This window comes from Mesitornis unicolor, unplaced genomic scaffold (genome assembly GCF_000695765.1).
Source record: "Mesitornis unicolor isolate BGI_N332 unplaced genomic scaffold, ASM69576v1 Scaffold48312, whole genome shotgun sequence".
Taxonomy (NCBI): Eukaryota; Metazoa; Chordata; class Aves; order Mesitornithiformes; family Mesitornithidae; genus Mesitornis; species Mesitornis unicolor.
Genome location: NW_010172156.1, coordinates 6,295 through 29,450, shown reverse-complemented (window position 1 = coordinate 29,450; position 23,156 = coordinate 6,295). Strand labels below are relative to the sequence as shown.

Below are 23,156 nucleotides of genomic sequence, written 5' to 3'. Positions count from 1 at the left end.
TAGAGTAACTGCTTAAAACAGAAACGTTTCCTCAGTTAGGGAGAATGAAGTTAGACTCTACAGTTTAAAGAAAATCTTACACGCCTGCATCATAACAACTACCTGAATTGGAATAAATCATGATGGATCTGTCCAATCCATTTCAACAGGCATTCTGCAGCCCTTCCTATATATCTATTACGAGACAAGCAATGAAAGACCAATGTTATTAAGTTTGAGCAAATTATTTACAGTATGTTACTTTCTAGTTAATATACAATAAATGCACAGATATGTAAGGTCAGAGAAGTGAAAGAAGTGAAAGCCTGACACTAGTAAATAGAAGTTTCAATATTTTATTAAAATAGCATATTCAACCACTGTAACCAATAATACATTAACTTTATTCCCAGAGTACGCACAACACAGTAGTGATTCAAAATATCCTTATTCATGGTAATCAATGAAAATATCTCAAATTCAAGTGTACAACTAAAACTAAACCTTTGAAAAAAATCTCTCCTTTAAAGAATACATAAAGCTCTCTTACAGAATTCTTTTAAACTCCTCTATACTCAGATGTCAGTGTCTCTCACCTGACAATACCACTAGCTTTTTTCTTATGCATAGTAGAACATCTCATATTTTATAGTACCCATTTTATAAATAAATTGGCATTTTTCCATCCCGTTTGTGTTTATCTTCAGCTTCACAAAGAAACCAGTAAATAAAACTGTCGAGGACAGTCACAACAAAATGATCTCACAGAAAGATATAAAACTTGAAGATACTAAAAGATGCTTCTACTCTATTTTACATAAAAAGACAGATTTAAAAAGTGCAAGGCAAGATTTGCAGGGGAAGGGGAATATTAGTTTGTTATTTTTAGGCACATCCACTTCTTTAAAGCAAGCTTCAGAATGAAATTCCAGTTTTTTCTTCATGATACCTGTTTCAAAGTCTCTCTCAAAAAAACCCAAACAAACAAACAAACAAAAAAACCCCCAAAAAACCAAGAAGAAAATAAAATTACATCCGTCAAATGTCAAGCAGGGAATTTCCTGTCCAACGAACAGTCTTCAGTTATGTCTTGTTCTTCCTTTTTTCATCCTTGCAGGTTTGGGTTTGGGAATATACTGATTGTTCGCCTGATACTCAAGTTCTTTACGGAAGTAATGAATTGCTTTATTCAAACCTTCTTCCAGCGGGACCTGTTCCCAAAAGTGAGGAGAGAATTGTATCACTAAGCTCACATCAGCTCTTTCCACAACAGTGTATTTTCTAATGCAGCGATCAAAAGAAGTCTCATTCTTAGCCAATGTAAGTATTAACAGCACCACATACTGGTTACATCTCCGCACTGCTAATGCATCTTAGCTTTTAAACATCAGTTATCTCTTCTGATGTAGTAAGTAAAAAACCTCAGCAAATTTAAATCTCATCAGATGATTGGTCTGTTTAGTGTCAAAACAGACTTACATAATTCTACTTTCATAATGCATTGAAAGAGACAAGCACACAGAAATCCTTCTCTTTTAATGATTAAAGACCCACTTTTTCAGAATCCCACAGGATGGTATACACCACAGAAAGGTGTAAAGATAGTGGCATTTTTTTGGTGGCGTTTTTTTAGTGCTCCATTGATTACAGAAAAAGGGATATAAATTGTCATACTGAAGCTCATTTGATATTCTTAAATCCTATACAAGTAATTGCAATTCTTCATATTCTATGCCAGCATTTAAACATTACGATTTGTAGACAAGAACAACAGAACTACTACCTTTTTTTTGCAGCAGTCATATGCTCTGCCATGCTTGCTGATACTATCATCAATATAGAAGGATAAAATAGCAGCCCAAAAATTACTTGCCTTGATGTACCAACACTGTGTTGCTACTTCAGAGTAAGTTTTGGTACTAACTGTGCCAAACACAGAAGGTCACAAGTACAGAAGTTAACTGTACTAAACTTTTTGTGATTGTAAGACTTGCCATCGTCCTTGTACTTTCGGGCACAGTCTATTACTATATGGTGCCTCTATGAATCCTTTCAGAAGGGTTCGGAACTACCTTTTTCTATCATTAGGTTTACACTTCATGTGTTTTCTGGAAAGACTTTTGTCTGCAAATCTAAAAAAAACCCTACAAACCACTGTGCTAACTAGAATGGGGAGCTGGCTAAGAAAGTCACACCATTTCTGGGGATTAAGCAGACCTCACCAGTAAGACCAACCAACTCTTATCATCAGCTATGGCTGGTTATACACCCACACAGTTAACTTCACCAAAAAGGTTGAGAAAGGGAAAAAAAAAGCAACCATGGGCATTTTGTATTTCTTGCATATTAGCTGTGCAGAACAACCTCAATCTTGACAGCACCACAGATGGCTGGTAACTAAGTTTTAGAGGTGGACAGACATTACTGTGGCTGGTGAGATGTTAGACTAACCCTGAGCACATTTTGAGCTTATAAACACACAGAACAAGCTCTGAACATCTCTACGTATGATACTGATAGTCCAGAATAAGGGCTTCTTATTTTGTTTACCTCAGCCTACAAGAGAAAACAAAAATCAAAATGTGTCATCTCTCTCTGGCTAGTTTCTCTTTTGCGTGAGTTTCACGTATCTCTTTAATAAAGTCTATTACAAATGCTAGTATGCTTTTCTACGTGGCACACGCCATACAGCCTTACACAGTAGTTCCTGAATTGTAAGCTAGGCCAACATACAGAAGACAGCCTTCTAAACAACCGTCCTGCAGATTGTGTTAAGTAAATATTCTGAAAACTAAAATGTGTAATTGCCATGTGGTCCTTCCCTACCCCTCTCTGCCTCCCTGTGTTTTTGCACACAACAAGAGTAATATGGCTGTACGTACCACAGGTTCCCAGCCAAGCAGTAACTTGGCTTTTCTGATGTCAGGTTTTCGTTTCTGAGGGTCATCTTGTGCTTCTGAGAGAAACTGGATTTCACTCCCACTGCCTATTAAACAAGAGACTCTGCATTATCATCTGCAATTCACTATGCTTTGCATTTACATCTTTCCTACCTACTGGAGCATCAAGTCTTTCTGCAGCTTTTTGCTCCGTAATTCTACCATTGAAATGCTTTCTACAGACACAGCTGCAGTGTGTGAAACAGCTGGGTGAAACAGCTGTCCCACAGCAACATGGGTTCACAAAGCATTTCACAAAGCTTTCAGCATGGCTTCACAAAAAGGAAGTTCTGCTTGACCAGTCCAATAACCTTCTGCGATGAAATGACCGCCTCAGTAGCCAAGGGCAGAGCAGTGGATATCATCTACCTTGACTTCAGTGAGGCTTTTGACACGGTCCCCTATATTACCCTTATTGAGGGCTGGATGAGCAGACAGCGAGGTGGATTGAAAACTAGCTGTGCAGCCAGGCCTGGAGGGTGGTGATCAGTGACAAGAAGCCTAGTTGGAGGCCAGTATCTAACAGTGTACCCCAGGGGTCAATACAGAGTTGCTGATACACCACAGGGCTGTGCTGCCAGAGGGACCCTTGAGAAAGGAGGATGGAGAAAAGGGCTGACAGGAACCTCATGAAGTTCAACAAGGAGAAGCACAAAGCCCTGCACCTGGGGAGGAACAACCCCAAGCATGAGACCAGGCTGGGGGCCAATCAGCTGGGAAGCAGTTTGGCAGGAAAGGAGTTGAGGGTCCTGGTGGACACCAAGTTCAGTCAGCCACATCCCCTTGTCACAAAGACAGCAAACGGTATCCTGAGCTGCAGTAGGAGGAGTGCTGCCAGCAGGTTGACGGAGATGATCTTCCCTTTCACTCAGCAGCAGTGAGGCCACACATGGAAGGCTGGGTCGAGTTATAGGCTCCCCAGTAAACGAGAGACAAGGCCATACTGGAGATAATACAGTGAACAGCTAATAAGATGATGAAGGGCCTGGAGCATCTCTCCTGTGAGAACAGGCTGAGAGAACTGGGACTGTTCTGCCTGGATAAGAGAAGGCTCAAGAGGGTTTTATCCATATGTATAAATACCTGATGACAAGAGTAAATAAGAAGGAGCAGGGCTCTTTTCAGTGGTATCCACTGACAGTACCAGAGGCAATGGACACAACCTGAAACACAGGAGGCTCCCTCTGAACACCAGCAAATGCTATTTTACTGTGAGGGTGACCCAGAACTGGTACAGGTTTCCCAAGGAGGCTGTGGAGTCTCCATCTTTGGAGATACTCAAAAGCAGTCTGGATATGGTCCTGGGCCACCGCCAGCTGTAGGTGGCCCTGCCTGAGCAGAAGGGTTGGACTAAATGACCTCCAGAGGTGCCTGTCAACCTTAACCATGCTGTGATTCTGTTAGCACCTCTGCACTGTAAAAGGACTTTACTTCCTCTTTGCCCATACTCTCCAGACTGATTTATATAGCCAATATGGTACTTGCTTTTCCTCATGACAATATACAGAAACAGGACAATTTCTCTAACCCAATCTAGCAAACAGTTTATATGCCATGTTACTGTGGGATTTTATGGATGTAGAACTAAAGCACCTCCCCAGGCGGACTGAAAGAGATCAAGTTGGTTGTGAACAAACAGACAAATGGAGATAACAATTATTCTATGCACCTGATGGATTTGAGGCTGTGAGTTTCAATTTCCTTCCCTGATCTGTGGATTCACAGCTCTTTTCCAGAGGGGATAGGCCTCCATTAGAAGCAACACATGCATCAGCTTCTGTAGTGTATGTTCGAACTTGCCTTTTTCAGATCTCTCAGAAGCACTGCTGGAATCTGCAGACTAAAAACTCTTGGCTAATGGCATCAGGATGTTTAATCTCATTAGGAAGCCACACTAGAAGACTAAGCACAGCCTTTTGCTTCCATTTTTGAGAGCTCTGATTTGCTACAGGTATCAGAGCAAGAATGAAGAAAAGCCACAGTTTTCTTCCCAGTCACATACAAGGGAGGTGCTGACAGCCGTTGCAAGAGCCACTGGCAGGTCAGTGAAAAGTAGAGAAAGACTGTCACCACGGCGTGAGGTTTTTAACGGTAGATGAAGGAGAACAGCCTGCATAATTGCAAAGAATCACCTTGCTTAAGTATCTATATTTCAGCCAAGATACTATGCGAGACATTTTCATTCATGTGTTTTCCATTTCATTTATGTAGTGTCCTTATGCCAAAAAAAAGTTAAAAAATACATAAACATTATACAAAATAATGGGTATAGATTGCACAGATACAAAAACAAATGTATTCATTCTACTTTTCATGTAGTATTTTACATAAAATTGAGAGGATTTGGATTATCTTATTAATATTTAATTATATGATCAAGATACAATTAAATGCCTTTGATAAAGTTATTACGAAATCCAAAGACCAATTAAATTATCCATATGTTACACACACTAATCAAGTAATAATTGTCCAATGACAATAAGTACTTCATAATCTTTACTAAGAATAACTTATCATACTCACCAACAAGTTTTTTAATTAACTGGGCAAATTCTAGGATAGTGTGCTCTTCTGGGTTTCCCTAGAAATAGAAGGGATACTTATTAGAATAACAATTAAACAGCTTACAACATGTTAGCTTTCTGACACGAGACAATTCATGGGTCATGTTAAACACTGAAAAAGCTAAACATCATGTCTTATTCCTACTTTGATGAGGCCAGGCTGAGAGAGGTGAGGTTGTTCAGCCTGGAGAAGAGAATGCTCTGGGGAGATTTTATAGCAGCCTTCCAGCACCCGAAGGGGGCCTACAGGAAAGATGGGGAGGGACTCTTCATCAGGGAGTGGAGTGACAGGACGAGGGGTAATGGTTTTAAACTGGAAGAGGGTAGATGTAGGCTAGATATTAGGAAGAAATTCTTTACTGTGAGGGTGGTGAGACACTGGCACAGGTTGCCCAGGGAAGTTGTGGATGCCCCCTCCCTGGAAGTGTTCAAGGCCAGGTCGGACAGGGCTTTGGGCAACCTGGTCTGGTGGGAGGTGTCCCTGCCCATGGCAGGGGGGCTGGACCAGATGATCTTTAAGGTCCATTCCAACCTGAACCATTCTGTGATCTTACAATTCTAAAAGTTGCCCGCCATTACATTTGCCTTGTAAATTCAATGTATGTAGGAGGGTACCCCAAAAAATCAGTCAGTAAAGAATGAGGAAATGCACCTTAATCACAGTAAAGACCACTGAGCAGCCCACACAACCACATCATCCATTTGAAATCTGGATTCAAGGATTTTGCTGAGTTGAGGACAGATGACGTAATTAGGAAGTATGCTAAATTCTCAGTTCATCCAAATTTAGGAAACCAAACTGATATAGCTACAAACAATTGCTCCTGCATTCACTGTAGCTTACATATCAATATGTATATGGGCTATTAGCTTTTCTATATAATATTCATTTTCTTAACTCTTTTTTTTCAACCAACCTGCACGTGAACTCCTGATCAACATTTCAGAAATAAATGCTGAAAGCTTCCTGTCAGTATCAGCTCACCTTCATCAGACTCAATTCCCTCCTTCCCTAGCTTTCCCGGTTGTAAAACTCTCCTTACTACATCATTTGACCTAAAGCTGAACATTTAGGTACATACAGATTTAAACACTGAGTTTTCTGGAGACAAAACACTAGATAGGGTTTAAAAATACCAGCATTTGAAAAAAACATAGAAATTAATTCATGGCCACAGTAAAAAAGGAATCACGAGTGAATAACTGCCCTGCAGAGTTGATTATCTGATTCGGCAAAAGTTGGCATACACAGAAATGACTTGGCACATGTATGTTTTCTATTCTTATATCCACTGCTGAGAATAAGGTGACAACAAATGGGACAGAACAAATATCTTATTAGAAAAGTAAAATTCTAAGCAACCTCTAAGCAATCAATATCAGAAAATGATACAATCAAATACTATCCTATTTTCCTCTAATCAAGGCTAGTATGAAGTGATTTCTAATTATTTAGAGCTAAGTATTCCTTCAGTGCTTCTTTTCATTAAAACTAGACTTCAATAATTTCTTTGGTGTATTTTGCAAGTCCCCTCTGCTCAGACTTTGTTTTGTTGTTTTGGTTTTTTTCATATTCTAATTACATAAATCTTTTTCTAAAACAAATGAAAAGCTTGAGAAAATTAATCCTGTTCTTGGGACCAAAAGATCTCAATATCTAGGGGCTTAATCTTCTTATTTGTAAAGAAAATACAGGGAAGAATACATAATTCATAATGGAAATAGCTTTTTTTTGCTCTATTTATTTCTTCTGTAAATCAGCATCAGTGAAGAGAAAGAGAACAGAGGTGATGTTGGCCACTGCATAGTGAACACAGTACAGTGGAGCTCTCATACTCACCAAGTTGACAGGACTGCTGACGTTGCTGTTCATCAAAGCCACCAACCCATTCACAAGATCACTACAGAAAGGAAAGAACAGATTGAGGCCATTTCCACTTCCCTATAAATAACATTCTTGTCTAAAAAGATAGCTGCCTCCTCAGAGGTCCAGTGAAGCAGATCAGGCAGCTGAGGAATGCTGAAATCAGATTTACAGTGTATACTTCAATGAGTGCATGTTTTCTCAGCTGTTTGTTCCACAGTCCCTGATGTAAGATGTACTGAAGTGGAAGTTAGTTTGAAAGGGTGATTATCTTTGGGATACCCTGGCGATAGTTCATCTGAGCATAAGAAAGAATATAAAAAAAAAAATCCAGTTACTAAAAAAAATTAATACCTCTTTCCTCATTTTAGCATTTTTAAAGGCCCATTTCCACGATATTTCAAACAGAACAGAGTGAGTTGTAGTATAGAGGCACATGACACCACCTGCTTTGTAGTTTGCGATTTGAATGGTCTTTTCGTTTTCAGAAATTCTTAAAGCAAGTTTGTTAAAAAACAGTATTTTGGTGTTACCCTCCCCCAGCAAAATAATCCTAAGTTATTTTTGATTATCAGCAACAAACTTAGCAGCTTGCCTCTGGACATACAAATCCAGATCTCTTTCATTATGACTTATCATCAGGAAAGGAGCAGCTACTTTGAATCGATGGGGTTTCCATAAAGTCTGTCACTGCTGTTACTACTTTCAGCAGAGGGAAACAACATTTTAAACTGGAGAATGATTAAACAAACCCAAAAGCCTGGCACAGAAATCCAGCCAGTACAACACAGAACAAAAGATTCTGAGGAGCAGATTCACTTTTTCATAGTGAAAGTACATTCGGGCCTTGCTTACACTACAAATATCAGCTACAGCAATGCCCCCCCGAAAGGGAACACACTCACAATCAAAGCCCCCCCAACGACACAAGGTGGCACTATTGCATTAGAATGCAAGGGCTTGCTAAGACTTGCAGCACCATTAAAAACTCCCATTAATACCTCAGTTCAAAGTTCTAAACCAACCAATGTTTTGTTTCTTGGTATTTTTAACAACTTCACTGTCTCCCTTCATAGAGCTGGTCTAAGAATGAACATAATTTCTTTGACTAAAATGCATGTGAATAGGAAGCTGACCAAGCTCAAAGAGCCATCAGACAGTATAAAACAAGGCTTACCTGACATACTGGAAAGCTCTCGTCTGAGTTCCAGGTCCATAGACCTAAAACCAGATGAAAATTAGAAAAGTTACATAAATATAAAAGTCCTCTCTAGCCCAATTATCCTTCCCTCACTATTCTAGAAAACCATCCCAAGGAGATGAGAGACAAGCTCTACATTACTTGAATGGAAAAAGATGTGCCTGCAGAACCTTTGGCGAAGAATCAGTTCTTTGAAGGTATTTTTCCTCTTGGGCGTGTCTCTAGTAAACATATCCTTCTGCATTTTGTTAATCAGAAGTCTGCATGTACGAAACATTCTCAGGGATGTAGGACAGAAGGATGCTTTGTCCTCTCTGGGAACACTGGAAAAGGCTGCAGTATGTGCTCAGCCAGAAAAGAGTGCCAAATATTTAAAGCAAGCCACAGACTTCTAAGATGTGGTTATGACAAGCAATTTTTATTTGCTCATTAGCAACAGCCAGCTTCAAAGAAACCACCAAACATTAGTGGTCTCTAAAAGAATTGTCAAGAAGAATGGCACTGTAAGCAATGAGGATAGAAAAAAAAAAATCACATAGCTTTAATTATTCCTATCTGGAGAAATGGGAGGTAGAATAATTTCCAGAGGATATGACTCCCAAAGTGAACTGTACAGATCTGTACCAAAATATTGAGGGGAAAATATAAAAAGTTATCTCAGGTGATGTGTTGGCACCTCGGAGCAAGCAAGTTGTTTAAATTCAAACATTAAAGCATACTTAAAGTGTACATAATGGTATGAGACGGCATTATTTTTTTCAGTTTAATTGTGTGTAGTACTGAAGTCCCTAGAACATGAATACTTAAATTCTAAAGGCTACCAGTAGACGTATTTAAGTGGTGAAAACACGTAAGTTTAACTGGGGTTGCACACATCTTACCATCAACCTGCTACAGCAGAAAAGCTTTCTGAAGGACAGAACAGAAAGCATATTTGTTTACCGAGGGGACAAGAAAGACAATACAATTCTTATACACTCCATCATCTGCCACTTGGTAAGGCCGCTGCTCTCTGAGGCTGATTCAGTCAAAAGAGTTCACATTTCAGCAGGCACTGGGCAAGATCAGGGTTTAAAAGTTCAACCATTCTGAGAGGAATGCACCAGGAGAGCACACAGCCTGACGGACTCCCAAAGCAAACAGGGAGCAGATATTATGTATGTATACAGAGCTTCCTGCTTGTTTTCTTTGAGCTTGTGGCATAAGTTTTACAGAACTAAGCCATTTATGCACGATTTCTGCGAAATCATCCATGCAGCTACTTTTTCTAGATGCAGGCAGTGGCTGAAAACTACAATGACGTTTCCTCGTCCCACTTTCTCTTAATAAACCCTTCCTTTCCAAAGAACACAAATGGTCGTATTTGCATAGGCTATAATTTCTTCAAATTAAAGAGACTGTTTTCTCAAGAGAGTATTTACTCCACTTGAACAACTACTTCGAACCAAGAGATTGAACACATTCAGTTTCTAAAAAGGTCAACCCTTGGCATTCCCATCAGTCATATTCTGTGATGATACAAGGGCAGATTTTTTTCTTTTGGTCTCAACTACTGCTTGTTGCTGGATAATTCACTTTATTTCATTGGTCAGCTAAACATCTCTCCCCTTAGTTCTTTTCTCACATTCAGTAATTTTCAGTGTTAGACAATTAGTCCCTACAGAACAGTGATATTGGGCAAAATGTTCTATTTTATCCTCTGTTACATTCTTGATAAAATCTAGACAGCACAGCAGTCACAAAAATAGTAATAAAAAAAGCTTTCAATATTCCGTCCCACAGAACAGCACCGACTCCAGACTTATCTTACTGATGCTCTCAAATATCCCATGAATTGCACGTTTTAAAACAAGATAACGGCTTCATATTTAGTAAGGCTTCACAAAACTTCCAGTTAAGTGTTCTCACTGTGTTCTTGTTACAAGAGATTACAGTACTGCTTTGCTTTCAACAGAACTTGAGAAACTAAGCATGACTGTAAAAAAATGTCTGAGAGGCCAAATATGGCAACAGCTCACTACATGCACTGGGGAACAAAACTGAAAAAATGGAAGTACCTTCTGAGCCTCTGTAGGCTAGATAAGCTTTCTAATGAGCATTCAGATTTTATGCTCCAGGATGCCATCCTAGGAACATAAAATACAGAGAAACCAGTATACAGTTACATTAATATTTTGATACAAGCGAGTCCTACAAGGATCTAAAGTGTCAAAGCAAAAAGCTCCATCTTGACTCCTTCTGCTTGCTTACTCTCTTGCAAGAAACAGAACCAGCCTCACCTGCAGCTTTGGGGAGATGCCTGGGTAAGAAAATGAAACTCTTAATGCAGGAATTTCAGTATTTTTTTCCAATGTTTTGAAAGGGAAAAACGTACTAAACCCATGTGGTTGTGCAATTAGCCTGTCAGGACTGAAGGGACTCCTGTCAATAAGAGACTGGGCAAGCTGGGCTCACTGGGTTTGTCAGCTACCCAAGACTAAGCCCTGACATCTGCAGTCTTAATGCTGACTTATATGACACATTAAATGTCACACTATGTCCTAGTAAACACTGGCCATTCAGTCACAGTCAGCAAAACACAGTTGCTACCATACTCTGAGCATTAAGTACTTTGTAGGAAAAAAAGTAAATCTCTGGGCAAAAGGCAAATCTTTAGGGGGTGCAGTGAACATAGCATTCAATCTACTACAAGCTTGTTACTCTGAAATAACCACAAGCCTAAACCAGAAATATAGCAGTGGTTAGGAAAACAGAATAGCCAAGATGCATCACTGATGTCATTAAAAAATAATAACAATTTGCCTTAGTTAACACTCACTGACAAACAAAAAAGCAAGCAAGCAAATGCTGACCTCCAGAGAAGACCAACCTTTCAAAAATTATCAGTGTAAGTCAGGTGATGTGCATTGCCTTGCATAATATACACAATCCGATATTTTAAATTTTATTTTTTATAAAGAGTTATAGATTTCACCCTGTCAGTAGGGTAGTGTCTACTACCCACGTTTTTCAGGGGGTAGAAACATTATTTGAAAAAGTTTAACGTTAAGGGAGATCTATCACAGGACACCAATCTTCATCCTGCCCGGACATGACCTGTTCCCTGGTGTAGATTTTGTGCAGTTTCAGATTTTGCTCTACAAGAATCACGGCAGTGGTAGTTGCCACAAACTTTAATTCCTTTCCTCCTTGGATTATCTGCTCCTTCCTAGAGGAATTCCCAGCTGAACTCTGGATTTTACAGTCTCAAATAGAAGGACACTGTATCAATCTCAAGATAGCTGCCCTGTGGAGGTACTTAGCAACAGTTTTAGTCATTTAGCAGAAGCCTTGGAGTGATTTCCTGGCACTTCACTCTTCTAATCTAGGCAATATTATGAAATACTTACATGAAATTTCTGTTGTATGTCACATAACCTGTAAACGTTTCCATGAGCTCACAACTGATCTCAGATTTCAAACTACTTCTCCCTGCTTCAGGATGTCTTCTTCTTTACTTTACATATCCTCATTATTTTATAACAGTAAACTAAACAGGATCAGGGTATAGGTCAGGCACTGTCTGTACTGCTAAATTACCAGCAGCAATGTCAAACTATTGGCCTCTGCCAGCTCTTGCTCTCCCAGACAATGTTATGACATTGCTTAAGCGTTATCAACAGCCAAGGACCATCCACAGCAAATAGTCTGGACGTGGCAACTTGTTTTGGCAGGAAAATTCAGCTGTACAGATGTGGGCCATGCCATACCAGTTTGTCAATGGCAACAAAAACCAGTCCTGGCCTCCTCCTTTATTTACTAACACATGATGTATCCTGAAGGCCTCTAACACTACACTACACATTGAAAATTTAGGCTGATTTCCAAGCCTGCAAAAAGACATTTAGATGCCTGACTTCCAAAAAGGGTTCAGAGAAAATTCCTCAACAGGAATAAGTACCAAAACATGATTCTGTAAACCCTGTCCTAATACCCTATTCTCATAGAAGAGTTGTGACAGACAGAGATTCAAGTTCAGGATAACTAAAACACTTTGTCAGATTGCAACTGGTCGCCTTGTTTCTCTTTGGTAGAGGAACACCAATACCACCAACAGAGCACATGTTTGCATACATAATTCTGTGCGCTTGAGGCTGATACACTGAAAGATTCGATTTTTCAAAGGGACGAAACCTCAGTGTTTTGTAGTATCTGGCCTCTTTCATAGCACAGGAGGACAGGATATAAAGATGAATTACTCTCTGTGTCACTGAGAGGTCATTACTTACTGTTAGTGGTTCTCCCTGAAGAGCTTGTAGGATAAAATTACTGACAACTCTACCATCGTTCATATGCATTCGAGGACCAAAGGTATTGAATATTCTGGCAACCCTCACTTCAACTCCTTCCTGTAGGCAAAGAAAAGGAATTGTTACTACCATAATAAGAGTGCCTTTCTTCGTAAAAGTGCAAATTAACCCTTCCCTGTCCAAAAGCTTTCTTAAGAATCCCTCTCACACCTTTCCAAGCATTGTTTTCTCACCATGAAACACTTCTAACCTCTGATCAATGCTACTGGAAAATGCAGTGCATACAACAAGGTAATTTATACTAGTCCTCAGTATTTGTAATGCAAATCCTCAATCACTGCTCGAACAGCTAGATTATTTCAGCACATTCATTTTATTCCAACAAGAACTTTAAGATTTTTTAATAGCACCCTTCCAACAACAACTTATTTCACTTGGCAGTTATCTACATTTTTTGCATGTAAGTGAAGCCTCACAATCATCAGATACAGTACCAAGGTAGCATTTCCAAAGATTAGAAAAGTTGAACACTTCAGATAAGTATCTTCACCAATGCTATAAAATTAAGTGGCTTTGTAACCACAGCCACAGTGTTTCTTAGCTCTCTGCTACTTATTAGGCTGTGTAAATGCATGCATTGCAATCCAGGTCTCTTCAGTGGCTTCGTTTTTCCCAAGAATCATTTCTATTATTCCCAGAAGTATTTTCTGCAGGATATTTCACAAATCTCAAAGCAAAATGCAACAAATGTGTGAACTGGAAACTGACAAAACATTTTAACACTAGGAAACTGCAGACTGAAGTAATCTCTCTCTAGGTATTTTCAGTTTACTGACACTCATTTGGACAAGCCACAGTTCATGGTAAAGCCTACAAGAAGGATGTTTGGCCTTTGCGAGCTGAAGCATGCACTTGTCTCCTGATGAGTTCACAGCAGTGTGGTATGCTGTAAACACATAGATGCTACCATGTGAGAGTGACAGCCATGAGGCAGGGAGGAAGGTGTCAACTTCAGTGCAGGCCTCTGCATCCTCCTCATACTCCCGAGTCCTACCCCTTTCCAGAAGAAGCCAACCTTGCCTCAGTTACAGGAAACACTTATTGTCTGAAGCAAACTTTGTGCTGCTGATTCAACTGAAGCCACAAGCACAATGTTCTGGAGTTGCAAACACTCTGTTATCCCTTCAGAGGATACACAGAACATCTTGTATTTGCAGTGCCTATTACTGAGGCTTAGACCAATGCTGGCCATTTTCTTGGAAGATAAGACTGTGTGTGGAAGAAATGTAATGTTGGTACATACGTAGCTGAAGGCTGCAGCTCACACATGCTTCACTCAGAAAATCAAATGAACGCTCAAAGAAGTTTTGTGAAAGCAGTATCAGCTTTTTACAGATGAGAGACTAAAAGAGGCAAAAGGCACATTTAACATTATTTAACACTTTAACTATTACTTGGTGTTGCAAAATGGGAAAAACCAAGTAGTGTAGGTAAAGCCCAACACTCCCTAGTATGGAGGAGGCCAAACAATATCGAGTTCTATTTAACTGCTGGCAAGGTTTCAGTTACCAGGATCAAACATTGTTTATATTTGCAACTAAATCCTAAGCTAGCAGTAACCTAGGAGGTAACTATCGCACCATAGGAAGAGCTGCAGTCAGGGATCTTTGTCACACAACAAGCTTGCATCCACAACTGAGCCAAAAAAATAACTTCACAATATCCACTTGGTCATGCTGAGACACCCTGGAAAGAGCAGAAGTCCCTTCCTATGCAAAATACATCAGTTGGGTACACACTCTTTATTTCCTGTTAGCTAAAAAACCACAGAAGAGTAACATGTCAAACATCTCCTTCCAGTAGCACATTACACAGCCATTCCCAATGCCTTCACTGTATCTGGAAACATATACTCTGACAGTTTCTCTCTCTTTCATTTTGCCCAGCACTCTATCTTAAAAAGCACACCGACTCCTTCAGGGAGGGATTATATTTCATGGGAGCTTTCCAGATACCGCCGTTAATAACAAGTACAGAAAATGAGGCACTTGGAAGCTAGTACTCAGGATAAAAATAACTCATTAAACAATGCTGACCAAAAAGCCTCTCTTGTACAAGCTACACAGCAGCCTTATTTTCCAGTACTGGCTGGAAACTAGCAAGGGATCTAGAAAAGAAAAACAACACATTTTCTGCACATACTTACTCACAGTCACAGTGAATCCAGTATTTCTTCTCCCTTCTATTTATTCCCCTCTGCTCACTGTAATGTTATGTTTTAAAATGAGCAACTTTTTATTTATAGTGCCATCTAGCAAAGCTTTTCTCTGAAGCCTATTGCTAGAAAATCTATTTTCTATGAAGCTGAATTTTCATTTGTGCCTGTAAAACTGTGATCTATCTTCTCAAAATAAACTCTTCCAAAACAAAAAGATTTTGGAGCCAGTAACTTAAAAATTGTCCTAAGTTTCCTTTTACCATTTCATGAAAATCTCCTTTAAGTGATCCTTTTTGCATGTTGAGTAACTCTCTAATTCTTTTTGTATTAATTGCCTATGAATACTTCTGGTACACCCTTACCTATGTCCTGTTACTCTGAATATCAACATGTTAATTATGACTGACTACCTCCACTGTATCCCACTAGCAAAGCCAATTACTTCCCCAGATTCGTGGCAGTAAGTCATGTACAATATTTTATTATATCCTGGAGAGAGAAGAAAACCTTTGGTCCACATTTATACTGCTAAACAAAAGAGAGCTTGAGACTAATCCCTGATGCTGAGATCAAATGCAACCAACTGGCTTCTGCCTTCATGGTTTAAGACTATGCCTTCCTTGAGCAATCCCAAAAAGAGCCTGGGAGCAAGCTAATAAAATGCAGCATTGTGGGCTATCAAAACACGTCAGTTCCCTCTATTCTATACCAGCATGGACATGTTCACAGAGACCTTGCCTGTACAGATGGAGAGGGAAGACAGAAAATGATGCAAGAAAGATTGTTATGGCTTACAGAGATACCTCCTCTGAATAAATACTCAGATTATTCTATAGCTGTCAGCCAAAAAGCAGCACTAGTTTTCCAGTCTCCCCTGCAAAACAAACTTGTCTGTGGTCCTCAGCATGAGTCTTTGCCACTGAGTTCTACAGATTCCTGTCCCACAAAGTATCAAGGATGCTATAACATCTTTATTTAAAAAGACGTCTTTTAGTTTTATAAGCTTTTAAACAAAAGACATTTCCTAGTGTTGACTGTCTCAGAAAATAGATCAACACAGAATACAACTCAAATGTCAAGAGGTTCTTTTAAAGGAAGCAGCTTGGACACACACCGTGCCTGTAAGTCACAAGGATACCAGGCAAGCCTGTCTCACTCATTAACAGTGCTTCCTTCTTTGTAAAGTCTGTGGATCTGAACAGCAAGCATGAAGTAGACCTCCCTGCACACAGAATCAGGAAAGCTGCAATTGCCTGCTCTCCAGCAGACAACTGGATCCACCAACAAACAAAAAATCTGCCAGGGAAAACCCAGACAGTTGCATGAGTTATCACTGTGACTTGACACAAGCCTCTATCAGTGATCCAGTTAAAATTGTTAAGATTGTTGCCTGCATCCCTTGCTTTATTACTCACTTTCTTACTGATGCATATTCTTTTCCATGTGTTTCAGAGATCATTAACTAACTCTCAAAATTGTTCCCAAAACCCTGGATTGTAATCACAGCAGAATTATTAGCACAGTGTTCACCAATACATCTGTGATGTATTTAAGCTACAATACTCTACACTGAGGCTTGTCCCAAGCTATCTTATATATATGTACTACCTATTGTATAAGCAAAATGAGATTAATTCCTGGTTACTAACAGCATTTTAAAACTGTTTGCAAACAGTTGCTGAGATCTAAATTTCATAAACAGCAAAGCTCCTAAAGAAGCTAGGAAGGACAATCACAATAATCTGACTCTACTTTCGGCATAATTCAGGTCCCTGAACACAACCAAGGTTCACCTCCAGTACTCTTACAGCTGAAATATTACCATGCTTATAGTTCAACACTTCCCAGACTAGAGAAGCTACATCATCTCTTCGAGGTTTCCTCATACCATTGTTTATACCTCCCTGCTAAAAGTATGTCCTATTTTTTCCACTTGCTGCAGCTTGCAAATCTCTTGTACGTACTGTACATGGCCAATGCAACAGCCACAGGCCTGTTCCACCAACACTTTGACAGGAGACATTGCCATTGGGAAGTGATGTGTACTCACTGAGGTGCATTTATGCCTGAATTACTAGAATTTCCTCTTCAGACAGCAATTTTAACTTCAATATTTTACTGTACAACATGGCTTCTGAACACGAGGTGGCAGATAACATCACCAGTGCAATAATATCCAATGAATGAGAACTGTACGACAGCTTCCAGTGAGGTTCCAATAAGGGTCAGGAACACAGGCAAACAAACAACAATTTTTTGGAAACATGGTTAAGTATTTAAGGTAGCTAACAACGTGCATGATGATGGAAGTCTTTGGAACAAACGACAAAAGAATGCAGAAATAAGCTTGCTTGTTTCTTCTTTTTACTGAAGCTGAGAAAATTCTGGAAATCTTTTAGCCAGAAATCTTGTCAACCCAATTGTTTTAGGCTAGGTCACTCCTGTCTGAAAACCCTCTTAAAAGCACAATATTTCATAGCAGAAGTCAGACCTTTCCACTAGCAAAAGATAATGTTTCCTCCGCTACTAACAGTGTATCATCTAAACTCTGAAACAAAAACAGGCCAATAGTGTTTCAGAATACACCTGAATGTGGGACAAGTCTGGGCAGACCTCACTAGCCCATAATAATAAAGTACAAGAAATACCTCACAGGGCTGCCCCTAGGACAAAGAGCTTGTTTACATCATGAGCTTTCACTGACTGTACGTGTGCACCACAGTTGCACCTTACAAAGCTTTACTACCTTTCGTAAATCCTGCGTAAAATTTATGGGATAGTATTATGACTCATCCTGTGGCTTTAAGATGCAACCCACGATTTTCAAAATGACCTGCAGTCTAGCCCTTCTAAAAGAATACTGCAGTGTGCATCACAAACTTGCAAAAAATTCAATACCCTACAGCACAAGAATTTCTCATAAAAACTACAGTATTTAACTGCAAATGGATTTCCAGGCCCACAAGGAATATTTTGCTACTGTGAAGTATAGAAAACATCATCCTGAACAAGAGCAGTAACACCATATTGAACCTTAAATGATTTAAAAGAGAATAAAGGAGACGCAAACCTCTGCCTTCTTTGTCTGGCAGAAGAGATAAGAGAAAATTACTACAACCTCAGTACTAAAACACTGTCCCGAAAGTCCTACCACTTAAGTTTAATTCTGTTTTCAAAGTTTTTAAAGGTACTTCATATTTTATCATTTAAAGTTTTAAATTCTACAGAATATACTACATTTGATTTATACCTTTGTATATTAAGGCTGCAAGCATCCAAAAAACAGTAATATAATTTTCTTTAGTATGCCACATTTTCTAATTTAATGGTCTCCCAGAGACTAGCTGAACAGCAATTAAATAAGATTCATACACAGGTAAAGTCGATGCTGCACTAACTACTGATGAGTTTCTACTTGATTAAAAAGCCCAAAGAAACTGGTGTGTGTCATTTCACAAACATATTTTAAATTGTGTTTTTACCCTCATGTTACTGTATTTGTCTGAAAAAGTGCATTACATAGCTGAGTATTCATCTCTTTTGTTAAGGGCTATACTTACACCTACATAATCTTCAGACATTTCTAAAGTAATTTAAAATACATTGCTCCTATATGGGAATGCTTTAAAGAACTTCCTCATTTTTACCCGTATATTCTGATTTCAATTATGCTCACTGAACATTCCACATTTATCAGTAATGGCCCTCTTCAGCAAAGCACTTCTCAGCACAGGACCAACTTTAAACCACCCTGTTATCTGGCTCCCACATTAGTAAGGCCACTTCAATTTAATCTGTCTAGAAACTATTTTCGATACTGAAAGACATAATATGCCTATTGAGAAGGCTAAAGCACATTTTCTTGAAGAACACTGCTCATCCGAAAAAAACCACAGCAGATGGGAGCAATAAAGCCTTCGCACTAAAGAAAACAAATTTTGCAGCTATAGAATGAACGCTCTGCTCCTACTCAAGATGTTCTCTTTTGCCCTCCTACCCCTAAATACACAGATGCCAGTTGTGCCACACTTCTGGCCTTCTTAATTACAGAAAATCCATTGAACCTGATACAAGTTTAATACCTGCTTCATGTATGCATAGCACATGGTCTCTGCAACGCGTTTTCCTTCATCATAGCAGGCTCTTGGACCTATTGGATTCACATGGCCCCAGTAATCCTCGTTTTGAGGGTGAACTTCAGGATCTACGGGGAAAAAAATACCTTAAATGATCTTCCATCAAAAAGGTAACTACATATAATGAATCTTTCAGTAGATCGGTGATGTTACACAGTTTAACAGCTTCTCCCTGAACTACACATTTAAAAAATACTGAGTTTCAACACCATTCCATAAAAGTGTATTCAGCAGAACCATGAAAACAACAGTTAGAGAACATGTAAGACTCTAGTAATATAACCAAGTACGAGCAAACAACACCCATCACCTGCTTTCCTCCAGAAGAGTGTACAAATTGAGAGTTAAATTCATCTCTTCTCTGCAAAGACAGACTACCTCAAGGGCACAAATACAGATTCTTCTCTAATGTAATTCAGAGGAAATAATATAGGTTATGTAGGCAGCACTTTCTACTGTGTTTGGAAAAGAAGGGAAAGCATCTTCAAGTTTTATAAGAAACAAGGAAAGAAAAATAGACAAAATGGAGAAGTACTGCATTTCTTAAAGAAGAAAGAGTAAAGTGATGTACCACAATGTACTTGCTATGTTTCTTCTGTTGATCCTAAGGATTTTTACAAGCTGTCACTGGGCAAGGACAATCAGGTTACACAATCCTTTGGTTTGACCCAGCACAGAAGTTCTTGATTACAAAAAAACCCCCAACCAACTGAAAACCTCCTAGGAAGCTCTGTGTGTGTGCACTTTATATGCTTGAAACTATACAATCACTTTCTTACACTCACCCACTTTGCTATCTGTGCTGCTCTATCTTTCTTACTGGGTTTGAAGTTTGCATAAGTTATGACTAAACTTTCAAGTTTTACAGGCTAATTTTTGAAACAACTTTGACAGTCAGCTCTGATTAACCTTTCCAGTTTTTATGCTGCTCATAGACATGATTACAGGTGAATCTCCTGCAATACGAGAGCCACAGAGCAATGGTAAATGCAGAGAAGTTTTACATTATTATAAAAAGCTGCAGCATTCTTAACAGAGCTCTGGAAGATGCTGTGATCTGTAAGGCCGCTTCAGTTTCCATCACCCTTCCAGCAGAGGCAGCCCTGTGAAGCACTTAGAAACTCTCTGTACAACACTGCTTTGAGAACTCCTGTGGAAACAGCTAACAGATATTTTCTCACTTTATTTTCTGCCCTTATTTTTCAGCAAAATTACTTTCTCTGCTTAGTCAGAGTATGATGTGAACTGACTCTCTCCACTGGCTTTACTGACACAAGACAGCCCGATAATGGCAGCTGCAAGTTTTCCACTTCAGCAGCAGAGCAATGAGGCTCCAAAACCTTTTTCCTGTTGGTCTCTTGTTCCAGAAGAGGAGTTTGTTCAATTACAGAAGAGTCCTTGGGGCTACTGTTTATCTCTGTGGAGCCTGACCATGGATAATCAAAGGCAAGAGATACTCAAGGTGCTTATTTGGTTGCCCAGTCATCTTTGCGATCTCTTGCTTGGGCATTTGCTTTGAATCTTCTTGACTGAAGTTATTCCACCAAGTGTAAACCTTGAAGTATGTTCTTTCTCACCGTTTCCTTGGAAAGCTTTGAATCTTGTTAGAAAATGAGTACTTTTTCTTTGCTTGTTTGTTTTTTCCAAGCCTAGACTCTCACAACTACTCATGCCGGACAGGTGACTGTGCCTGCGTATCTCCATTAACCTTGCAACACTGCTACTGTCAATTAGGCAAGAGTGCACAAGAGCAGGAAGTTCCTCTGCTAGGCACATGGTTTGTCTCACACCTCAGGGAAGTACTAAAGATCCTCGTTTCATCCAGCTAGCAGTTCTATCAGTCCTCCTCTTGCTACTTCATCTCTTAGTAACAGCAAAAGGAAGAAGGAGAAATACAGCACCATTATTCAATACCACATTTTAAGAGACACCGCAATGGCATGCATGCACAATCACTATTCTCTTAGCTTGGAGGTTATGTCCTCGTCTCTTCCGCTGCGCTGCACACACTAGGGCGATTACTAAATTGTAACAACGCAATTTGTAAGTACGTTGGGAAGTGGGAAGCAGAAGCAGATTTGTTACTGAAATTATCTTTCTTCCCAGGTTTTCATTATGGCATCTGGATTTTAATCAGTTTAGCACTCAAAAGTCCCCCACAAGCCCTTTTGAAAAAGGGCCATAAACTAAGAGACGGGAAAGTTACAAAGTCTCAGCCTCCTTCCACCACTCTGCCTAGAGATTCAAAGCAAGTACTAATGCCCACATTTTAAGCTGTACAAGTACATCTGATAAAGATATCAAGCTGAGACAGTAATGCAAACCTCAGCCATCTAACAAAACGTTTGTTATCACTCTTACACAGTCACATCTCAAAAGCTCTAAACACTGTTTTATCCTTCATACCTCCATATACCTCTGACGTAGAGGCCAGCAGCAGCCGTGCTCCAACACGTTTGGCTAACCCTAAATTTTGGGCAACAGGGAAAGAAGAAGATAATTAGATTATGTTCAAGAATCTTTCATTCATGTTAACTGCTTTGGTGTGATCCCATTTTACATGTTAAAGATAATTTGATTTCTCTCATGAGACAAATGCAGCTGTAAATCACATCCATAGTTCCCACTCCGAAGCTAGAAGACTTGAGAAACAGCAGTACAGTATCCACATGTGTGACCAGTTTGCTTCTGGGACTGAAAGTTACATCAAACCAAGATCCAAGAACTTGATATATTACACCCTAAATAAAGGCCAAGGAAGCATAAACCTTTCCAGTTATGAAATCAGGATCTTTAAACAATATACTATATCATGATTACCAAAACTTAAAGATAAGCTACATAAAGAAACTGATACAGAATAGTATGTCATAGGACAAAATCAATCTTTTTCCCTTTATGTCCCTTTAAATAGCCTGGATGAACCTACCCGTCACTCAAGATTATTCTGTACTCCGTTTCAATGACTTTCTTGCCTTCAAGCTGTAAAGGCCAATCAAAGAAATCTCTCATCTATGCTGTACAACTGTCTGGTACCTCAATAGCTTCTAGATCACTTAATTCTCTGAATTGTACTCAGGAGAGTACCACTTAAATGAGAAACCCAACTGAGCTAATGTCCAGCGGTTTTTTGCCTCATAATAACTCTTAGGATCACTGACACGCAGTGTCAAATGGATATCACTGCAGCATATGTCAAATGGATCAAAGATGGGACGAAAAATTAGTGAAGGCTTGAGGCATTCTTTTCATAGGCCTATTCCCAGCAGCAAAACCAATAGACAAAGCTGAAAATGTTGCCTTGTAATTATCTAGCATGAAGCTAGACGTTAAATGTTGTTGCAGAATTTGCTAGTCACGGCATGCACAGGAGGGTGTAGCACTCCTGATGTCTGGCGTTTACAGTGCCAATGCAGTTCCACCTAATTCAACATTTGCTGTGGTGGAAAAGCACAGCCATTCATGGCAAATGTGGGAATGATCCAGTCACCATGGTGAGAAGTGCAGTCATGGACACAACTTTGCTACAGAACTCCCATGCTCTTAACTGTTTCTATGACTTCTGTAATTACTGCACAGTTACTACTCCATTACCAAGTTACAGGCATGAAGTTCTTGTGCTTTGATAGCTGAGCTTGCACATTGTCAGAGTTCATCTCCAGATACATTTAAAAGAAAAGTACACAAATCTTCACAGAGGAGGAAAAAACTCCTTATTTTTCTTAAAGAATCAACTTTTAAAAAGGTCCAACTCATCTGTCCCATCCTCCCCTCCCTCCAACAACTCTGTTCAAGTTACATTACGTCTAACAAAGTTAAGTAAGGAAAAAGATTTCCACTTACCCAGCATGTTTAATGTCCCAATAGTGTTGGTCTTTAGTGTTTTTATGGGATTATACATGTAATTTGGAGGAGAAGCAGGAGATGCTAGATGATAGATCTGGTCCACTACAGAAAACCAGA

The 23,156-nt window shown here is 39.4% G+C and overlaps 1 protein-coding gene across 1 annotated transcript; it reads right to left on the bottom strand.

Annotated features, from left to right (window-relative positions):
* Positions 1-315: 315 nt before the first annotated feature.
* On the bottom strand, positions 316-23,140 carry UXS1 (UDP-glucuronate decarboxylase 1). Its single transcript, XM_010180277.1, has 9 exons — positions 23,037-23,140; positions 21,600-21,659; positions 19,140-19,261; positions 12,819-12,938; positions 8,527-8,570; positions 7,326-7,386; positions 5,445-5,502; positions 2,862-2,965; positions 316-1,190 (listed from the first exon to the last, which is right to left on the bottom strand). The coding sequence occupies exons 1-9, from the start codon at positions 23,092-23,094 to the stop codon at positions 1,059-1,061; spliced, it is 759 nt and encodes a 252-aa protein (XP_010178579.1). The 5' UTR covers positions 23,095-23,140; the 3' UTR covers positions 316-1,058.
* Between the last annotated feature and the right edge of the window lie 16 nt (positions 23,141-23,156).